Source organism: Trachymyrmex cornetzi, unplaced genomic scaffold (genome assembly GCF_001594075.2).
Source record: "Trachymyrmex cornetzi isolate Tcor2-1 unplaced genomic scaffold, Tcor1.1 scaffold1646, whole genome shotgun sequence".
In the NCBI taxonomy this organism is placed as follows: Eukaryota; Metazoa; Arthropoda; class Insecta; order Hymenoptera; family Formicidae; genus Trachymyrmex; species Trachymyrmex cornetzi.
Genome location: NW_017296252.1, coordinates 9217 through 18442, shown reverse-complemented (window position 1 = coordinate 18442; position 9226 = coordinate 9217). Strand labels below are relative to the sequence as shown.

At 32.6% G+C, this 9226-nt stretch overlaps 2 protein-coding genes across 3 annotated transcripts in view; one reads left to right on the top strand and one right to left on the bottom strand.

Moving 5' to 3' along the window:
• LOC108758996 (N-acetylneuraminate lyase) overlaps positions 1-4902 on the bottom strand; it is a 9543-nt gene extending 4641 nt beyond the window's left edge. The window contains exon 1 of one of the 2 annotated variants that reach the window (XM_018504247.1): positions 4835-4902. In XM_018504247.1, coding sequence (XP_018359749.1) covers positions 4835-4861 — 27 coding nt within the window. In that variant the 5' untranslated portion in view covers positions 4862-4902. Of the gene's footprint in view, positions 1-2842; positions 2917-4834 lie in introns of those variants that run through there. The other variant, XM_018504248.1, reaches the window with a different exon arrangement.
• A 2351-nt stretch (positions 4903-7253) lies between these two features.
• LOC108758995 (uncharacterized protein K02A2.6) lies at positions 7254-8981 on the top strand. Its single transcript, XM_018504246.1, has 2 exons — positions 7254-7664; positions 7743-8981. Exons 1-2 carry the CDS (start codon positions 7254-7256, stop codon positions 8979-8981), a joined length of 1650 nt encoding a protein of 549 aa, XP_018359748.1.
• Positions 8982-9226: the final 245 nt, after the last annotated feature.

Here is a 9226-nt window from a genome sequence, read left to right as displayed (position 1 = left end):
TGTAACCCTAAACTTTTCATACGAAACATTTTTCTCTATCCCTACTAGTTTTCGAGATATTTGACTGGATCACTTCAGATGGTCCACCCTGTATATTATATATATATTGTTTTTATACATACATATATCATTATTTAATTGTGTACATGTATATTATTTCTTATTCTTATACATACAGGAAAGCCCCCATTATGAGATAAACGCTTAATATGAGATACCGGCGTTTCTACTAAACTAATAAACGCTATCTATTGGTACCACCATGAATTTATTGCTTTTAGATCGAAAACTATTTAATAGAAAATTCATTATTAGATCATGCTTGTAGTCATTGTAAAAAAAGATTTTAGAATTTGGATGTCTTCAAGTTTCATTGAGATGAGGCTTTAAACCTTGTTTATTATTTAATAAACAAATATTTAGCAATAAATTCTTCATGTAGTGATAGAGTAAGGTCGTATTAATAGAAAAATACGGGATATGTTGAATTGTTTAATTACAGAAGTTAGATTTGATGATCGTAAAACCATAAGGCGTGGAAATCGTAATATGAGATACCTAGGGTATTTCTAATATGAAATAACCCATGCTGCTATGTTACAGTGGAAATCGTTGCTAAAAAGTAAATGTTATTGTACAATAATAAAAAGGACAACCGGGATGAACGTCGAGTGCCTATTTCTGCGATACTTGATTCCAACTACCTGAAGACGAGTTTTGGGTATAATCTATCGCATGCTTATTTTTCACGTACGCTGACTGTGTTTGTTTGCATTTTAGAAACGTAAAATAAAGTTTTTTAATTGCAATACTGATATACTTTGCGTTTTACTATCGATTTCTCGGGGCATCTCATATTAGGAGCATAATTTTTTTACTCACTTTTCGATTTATTCACTTTTTACATTTCTTTAATTTAAAAAAAAAATGGAATTTGAATTAAATATTATATAACGTTATCTTAAAGCTTATTAAATTCTCTTCAAAATGGGCCTATTATTTTTTTAAATTCTGCCCATAGACTTCTAACATTTATCCAAAATAAACTCGGTATCTCATAACTGGGGCCTTTCCTCTATGTGCATGTGTACGTGCATGCGTGCGTGCGTGCGTGCGTGCGTGCGTGCGCGCGTGCGCGTGTGCGTGTGCGTGTGTGTTCGCGCGCGCGCGAGTGCGTGTGCGTGTATGTGCGTGCGTGTGTACAGGGTGATCCATTTAAATCGACCATCTGAAATATCTCTATTATTTTTGATAATATAAAAAAATGTTTTAAATGAAAGTGAAACAGTTTCGAGGGGAACGTATTTTGGTTATGTTGTTTTTTCTAGTGGAGGCGTCAAAAGGATAGGAAGGTCACCTCCACTTTTTTAAATGGAATTGTATAATTTTTTTATACGATATAACACATAGTTGCTTATTTAAAAAATTATCCATTTTGCATACATATCTTTTTAAAGTAACTATGTGTTTTCTTTGTACCAACTGATTTATCTCATTATTCTGTTCATAAAAGTATTAACCCTTCCGTCCACTACGGGGGTCTTTTTCGACCCAAGCGAAATTTCAAAGTGCTGTAACTTTTGAAAACGGGCACTGAAGGCGCCATATCCTCTCCCTGATTATTACTCGCTTATGACTCACTAAAATAAAGTTACTTTGATAATCTAAAATATTGTGTAATGATTTTTGTGTAATAATTTTTATCAAAATATTATGATTGGGACTTTAAGTTGAAGGTTGAAAGAAGTTCCATGAATTTTTTCAGATTTTTTAAAGCACTTTTACTGGTCCAAAAAACGCCAAGACGATAACGACCCCCGTAGTGGACGGAAGGGTGCCAAAAAAACGTAGTGGACGGAAGGGTTAAGGTACGGTTATCAAAAGGTTAATAGTTTACGAGTTATTTTACATTTTATGTCAATATGTGTCAGAATAAAGTGTAAAATATCTCATAAACTATTGGTATTTATTTATATTTTTATATCACTACTTTTTATATCACTACCTTTATACTTTTATATGCAGAATAATTAGAAGAATCATATTGTGTAAAAAAAATCATACAATTCCATTTAAAAAAGTGAAGGTGACCTTCATATCTTTTTGACGCCTGCATCTAGAAAAAAAAACAATGTAACCAAAATATGTCCCCCTCGAAACCGTTCCACTTTCATTTGGAACATTTTTCTAATCATCAGAAATAAACGAGATATTTCAGATGGTCGAGTTAAGTTGATCATCCTTATATACAGGGTGTCTGGTAAGTTTGAACAAAGCGTTTGTGTGTAGATAAAGTGGATTAAATTGAGTCGAAAAGTCCTCTACCATTTTGCAATTTTCGCAATAGTTAATGAGTTATTAATTACTAAAAATCGCTGAATATTAGTTTTCAATAATTTTTTACTCAAATACTGTCAATTTTACAGAAAAACAGCAAGAGACAAAAACACATACATAAAATACATTATAATTAATATATATATATATTAAAAATATCTTTTATATTTTTTGTAAATGATACTGTTTTTAATAGAGATAGTGATTAATACTTTTAAAGCGATGTGATTGGATATTGTTCGGAACATAGCATGATTCTTTAGCTTTATTCAAAATTTAATTCAAAATTTTACATGACGATGACAGCACGATCGATCTTTTATAGTTTGATATATAGCTCAATAGTTACACGGTTGATCGTATTTTTCAATAAACTATACGTGTTTTTTTACTTTTTATAATTATACATAATGTGCAAAGAAAACAAAGATTATGTTTGTTTAAATATTTATTTGATTATTTGTCAATATTTGTGCAATAAATATCGTGTATGCTATATACTTACAGACATTGTATTGTCAGTGCGTTATATAATACCTTACAAGAGCAGCGATGCAAAGAGAACTAAACAGCTGCCTATAAATGTACATTTTCTTGTCAAGTGTTGATAAGATAGATTTTGTTTGTAAAACATTAAACGTGCATATGCCAATGATAGAAGCATTAAAACTTAGAAAATATATTAAATTTTTAGACAAATTGAAATATGCTCTACAATTATTGCAAAAATTTAATGTTTTTATTTATTTTGGTAGCTCGAATAATTGACAATATTTATGATACAAAAGAAATAGTACAAATACAAAAATTAATGAAGTTGATTTTGATCACGACATATAATTAATTAACCATAACACAATAACAACTTTATTTTTAATTTTTAATTTTTAGATTTTTATTTTTTAATTTTTAGATTTTAAGTAGTTATAACAAAAAAAACTCTAAAACCAAGGCGAATGAGAGTCAGCGTGGTAATTAATATGCAATCTTAATTCTTCAATCCAAAAAATTGATTCTTTATTCCAAAAAATAGTACGTTTCAGTTCACTTTGGAACCATCTTCGGCCAAACAAATTTAAAATATCAATTCCTTCATGTCAAGGAAAAATCACCATCAGATTAGCAGATTTGATGTTCTAATCTCAAGACATAGAAGGAATTCGTTTCAACATTGGATCAACTAATTAACATTAATATTCACTAAAAGTTATCAAGTTAAAAAACGCATGTTGAGCGTTCCGTTCCGTTCGAGCTACGCTAATATTAATGTTAATTAGTTGATCCAATGTTGAGACGAATTCCTTCTATGTCTTGGGATTAGAACATTAAATCTACTAATCTGATGGTGATTTTTCCTTGACATGAAGGGATTGATATTTTAAATTTGTTTGGCTGAAGATGGTTCCAAAGTGAACTGAAACGTACTATTTTTTGGAATAAAGAATCAATTTTTTGGATTGAAGAATTAAGATTGCGTATTAATTACCACGCTAACTCTCATTCGCCCTGGTTTTGGAATTTTTTGTTGTTGAATTTGGGAGAGTCCGTAAGAAGATTATATTATTATTTGTCAAGTAGTTATATTTCTTTAATAAAAGATATAATTAACATCTTATCAAAAAAACATTGTTAAATCAGATAAACATTATCTCGTAAAACGCTAAGTATATGTTTCATGAACAAAATAACACCAATTAAAATCTAAGAATTCAGTTAAATTAAAATATTTTAGAAATATATCTCACTGTTTTGGAATGGTCGAGACAATTCAATATCTAAGTTATTTTGGAATCTCTACAATTCTTATTGTTATAGGAAATTATTAACGTTATAGAGAATAAAAGAGGATTTGCAATACATAAAACAATTTATTTATAGAAGTAACTACGTATTTCTTATCTACGTATCTCTAATTTAAGAAATCAATTATTGTATTTTTTTAGCCTAATTATATCTTAATATAAATACTTAATGCCAAATTAATTCCGAGATATCGAGTGACTGACTGACTGACCGACGTGAATGCTTTTCATTATTCTATTATTGAGAATTCTGAGCCTCAGAATCTCGGGCGATAACACGTCGACCAATAGAGCGCTTCGTTGAGAGTAAAACGGTTGATCAGCTGTTGTTGATATCGCGATAATAATACTCGATCATTTAATTTCGATAATTTGTTTATTATTTAAAACGTGTATTTCAAAGACACACACTTTTTAATAATGTTTTATCGAATTTGCAATTAAAATTACTCCTCGTCAATTAAATTGAGCTCAATTTAAGAATACGCCAGTAGACGTTAATAGAGATTTTACGGAACCTTTTTAATACTCATTCAGTATCGTGACATTTAGCGATATTCGTCTAGAAAATTTGCCTGTTCCGTCGATTCCGTTGATTTTAATTTAAAAAAACATTATTTGAACTGGTGAATTATTTACTCTTTAGCGAATTACTTTAATTTCTAGACAAATAAATGATAATCCATGAGACTTACAATTTTCTGCTGTAGGAATGTTCGCATCAGATGTCGGATCCCAAAGAGATGGTGAGGTTCATCACTCGACTAAAAGGTCGCGCACAAACTCTAAAATTTTTATAAAGCGGAAACTATATAACGTATGAAACTTTTTATACATGATGAAACCATATATATGACTGACTGACTGACTGACTGACTATAGACTATGAAGGTAATTAACTGCCCTTGTAGAAAAGTACTACTGAGTACTTCTGAGCACTAGGAGTATCTTGAGACACTACTGTACTACTACACTACTGTAGTAGTGCAGAAGTGTTCAGTAATGCTGAGTAGTGCTAAGATCTTCTATATATCCGCGTTTCGGCAAGATACAAAATGCAGGAAATGAGTATGCATCACAGAAACTAACTATTAATAACTTTATTTTTAAAAAAACACTTTCAGAGACTCTACGAGCACACTCTGCGAGTACATTCTTACAGAGTAATACTGCGTATTACACTGCTTGTTTGGCGGTGTCTATAGCGTACATATAGCTTTGCAAGCGGCATAATACTCAGTATCGCCGCAAGATGGACTCGTTTTCCGTAAGGAGAAAATAACGCGGATCCTATAAATAGGCATATGTAAATTAAATCCGTCACTTACTCTCAGCTTGATCAGAGTGTGCTCGTAGAGTTTCTAAAAGTGCTTTTTTTTAAATAGAATTATTAATAATTAATTTCTGTGATGCATACTCATTTCCTGCATTTTGTATCTTGCCAAAACGCGGATATATAGAAGATCTTAGCACTACTCAGCATTACTGAACACTTCTGCGCTACTATTAGTATAGTAGTATAGTAGTGCTGTAGTACAGTAGTGTCTCAAAATACTCCTAGTGCTCAGTAGTACTTTTCTACAAGGGTGATAGACTGCGAAAATGACTGACTGAGTAAGGAATAGAACCGGACACGGAATAAGAACAGAAAAATAATGAGAAAATAATGAGAGCGAATCTCGTAGTGTTACGGTTTATATAGAGAGTTTTAGAGGGTGGTCCTCTGTTGAGACGTGTTAAGTGGAAAAATCGGGGATTTGGGTTGGAGGGATTTTTCTGCTTTTGGTAGGAAATTTGTGTTTCATATTCCTACTCGCGAAATATTTCCAAAATTTGCTCCGTCCGCACTGCAAGTTTCAATCCCTTGAGAACTTATTGGTGATATCGATATGTCATCACCTTCTCTAGATTTTCAGATCTACGGTCTCCCATTGGCGAGTTTAGCTTTAGCTTTTCTCTCTGAAGAGAGAGGGTATTTCGCTCTCGCTCTCTCTCTCTCTCTCTCTCTCTCTCTCTCTCTCTCTCTCTCTCTCTCTCTCTCTCTCTCTCTCTCATCGTCCTTTCCGAACGACCCAGCCACGACAATTTGAAAGCTCGCATTTCCCTTTTTTTTCTTTTCTCCTATTCCTACTTGAACGTGCGTTCTCTCGTCTAGACAATATTTGTTCCAAATTTTATGATCGTCAACAAAAAATTAAAATCTACTTTTGTCATGCTATTTCCATGTTACTGCTTCCTATTGTTAACGAGAAAACACCCTTCAACACGTTGTTACGCGTTTGGAAATGTGACCTTCTATTCACTCAGAATTCCTGATCTGCTTTTAGGTATTATTTATTGAAACCGAACGTGTTTAAATCGAACTTTCTCGACATGATTTGTAATTCTGTCATAAGTTTTATTACCGTGGGTCGGGCGATTCTGGGTATCTTTCTTGTAGGGAATAGAAGTAACTCGTTACTTGTAACGAAGTTATAGTTACAAGTTACTTTTTTGGTAACTTTACTGGTAACTGCGTTACCTTTTTTCTTTGGTAATTGTAACGGTAACGAAGTTACATTTTTTTGGTAACGGTAACGAATTTTGCAGTTATCGTTACTTTGCACATGATTGGACACAACACAAGTACTGTACACTTACACTGTAAAAAAATTCCGTAAATTTACACATATAATAGACGTAAAATAGATTACATGATTAATCCTGTATGTTGTAAGATAGTCCTAGATGGCGTGAGTGAAGCACTGGCGGTTGATCAGATAGAAGCTTACAAGCATGTGATGCGCATAATCTTAAGTAGACATTGTATCTTAAAATATATACAGTTAATCACCACTGTTGTTATCAATTATTTTAAATGCCTAAATATACAACATGGCGCAGTTGTTAATCGAAGAATAAAACTCAGGCAATAGCTATTAGAGCTAAAGTGGTGACTCGATTAAAGGTTAGAAAATAGTACAACGACACAAAAGACTAAAAAATTGACATTTAAGCTTACTAAACGCAATTAAAATGGACGCGAAAATTCCCGCACCACTGGATTTCAGTGGAAACATTGCAGAAAACTATAAAAGATTCAAACTATGAAAGATTCAACGAATCAATATATACATGACAGCAAACGGTTTTCAAGAAAAGAGTGGTGAAGTTAAAGTGGCAATACTTCTGAATACAATTGGTGATGAGGGTATTGACATATTTAATAACTTTAATCTCAGTGAAGCTGATCAGAAGAAATATGATGTAGTGGTCAAGAAGTTTGATGAATACTTTCTTCCCAAGAAAAATATAATTTACGAGAGATTTCTATTCTATAAAAGGATACAAGAACCTAATGAGCCAGTAGATAACTTTGTGAAGAAGCTGAAAAAGATTGCGCAAAATTGTGAATTCATGGATGAGCAAGATATGATCCGTGACAGAATAGTATTGGGTATTGCGGATGTAACAGTACAGGAGAAGCTGTTAGGCATGACAGACCTAAAGTTGGAGAAGGCAGTGGAAATTTGTAGAGCCAAGGAGGCAATAAAAGAAAGGCTCAAGACAATGCATGAAGAGAAGGCAATTGAGAAAATTGAGAAAAGATCGCCGTCGAAGTAGAAGCAGAAAAAGCCGATCAGTCCCAAGGATCAAGGAAGGAAGGAAGAAACGCAAGACGTAACAGAATTTCAGTGCAGAAGATGCAACAGAAGGCATCGCCCAAGGGAATGTCCAGCATTCGGAAAAAAATGTAACCGGTGTGGAAAGTTAAATCACTTTGAGGTAGCATGCAGAGTAAAAGGAATTCAAGAGGTTGAAGATGTGGAGGAGGATGAGATGCTGGCAATCGAGTCAGTAAATATTGTTAAGAGCGAAGTACTACAGATAAGTGTATCGGAATGGTTTGAAAATGTTAAATTAGAGAATAAGATTATTAAATTTAAACTGGATACAGGTGCACAAGTAAACATTTTGCCAGAAAAAATATTTAATAGCTTGAACAGCATGAACACAAAATTAGAGAAAACAAACATTATATTGGAAGCTTATGGTGGCCAAAAATTTAAGCCGAGTGGTAAAGTTAGATTAAGATGTAAAGCTAAAGGTTGCGTTAGAATTCAGGAATTTATTATTGTTAGAAATGAAAGAGTACCGTTATTAGGCTTGAAATCTTGTATAGAGTTAGGATTATTAAAGAAAGTTGTAACAGTTAAGGTTATAGAAGGTAAAGATGAATTCATTAAAAAGAATGAAGATTTGTTTTCAGGAATTGGGACTTTTCAAGAGAAATGTAAAATTTCCCTGAAACAAGATTGTTGTCCAGTAGTGAGACCACCAAGGCGCATTCCATTAGCATTAAAGGATAAATTAAAAACTACGTTAAATGATTTGGAGTCAAAAGGCATTATTGCTAAGACTAAGGGACCTGTCGAATGGTCAAGTAATTTAGTTATTGTAGAGAAACCAAACGGTACATTAAGAATCTGTTTGGATCCAGTAGACTTGAATAAAAGTATTAAGAGAGAGTTATGTTTGCTGCCAACTTTAGAAGAGGTAAGTGCCACTCTGTCAGGTAAAAAATGGTTCACTGTTCTTGATCTTAAGGATGGATTCTATCATGTGGAACTAGATAAAAATTCAAGCAAACTTTGCATTTTCGGTTCACCGTTTGGTAGCTATAACTTTAAAAGACTACCGTTTGGTCTCAGTTTAGTCCCGGAATTATTTCAAAAAATTAACAATAAAAATTTTGGCGATATTGAGGGCGTAATAGTATATATTGATGATATTTTCGTGGAAACAAAAGATATTCATGATTCAATTCTAGATAAAGTATTAGAGAGAGAGCAAGAAAATTAGGAATTAAGTTCAATCCTAATAAAATGCAATTTAGAATGAATGAAGTCAAATATTTAAGGGTCCGGTCTCGTTTGTTGGGTCAAAAAACAGGCATTTTTGATGAATTTTTTGTAGGGAAAGTAAAGAACATATCAACTTGAATCTTTTTCACATGTATTTATAATACTTTTAATAAGTTTGTAAAAAAATTTGAGCTCATTTGATCAATTTCCGGCGGCGTGACACGGGACGACGTACACCACTGC

What these genes read in the sequence shown, in the direction of transcription:
- LOC108758995 (XM_018504246.1), top strand. Translation starts at nt 7,254, where the DNA reads ATGACAGCAAACGGTTTTCAAGAAAAGAGTGGTGAAGTTAAAGTGGCA. An exon ending in AAATTTGTAGAGCCAAGGAG is followed by an intron (nt 7,665 to 7,742) that starts GCAATAAAAGAA and finishes CCGTCGAAGTAG; the next exon opens with AAGCAGAAAAAGCCGATCAG.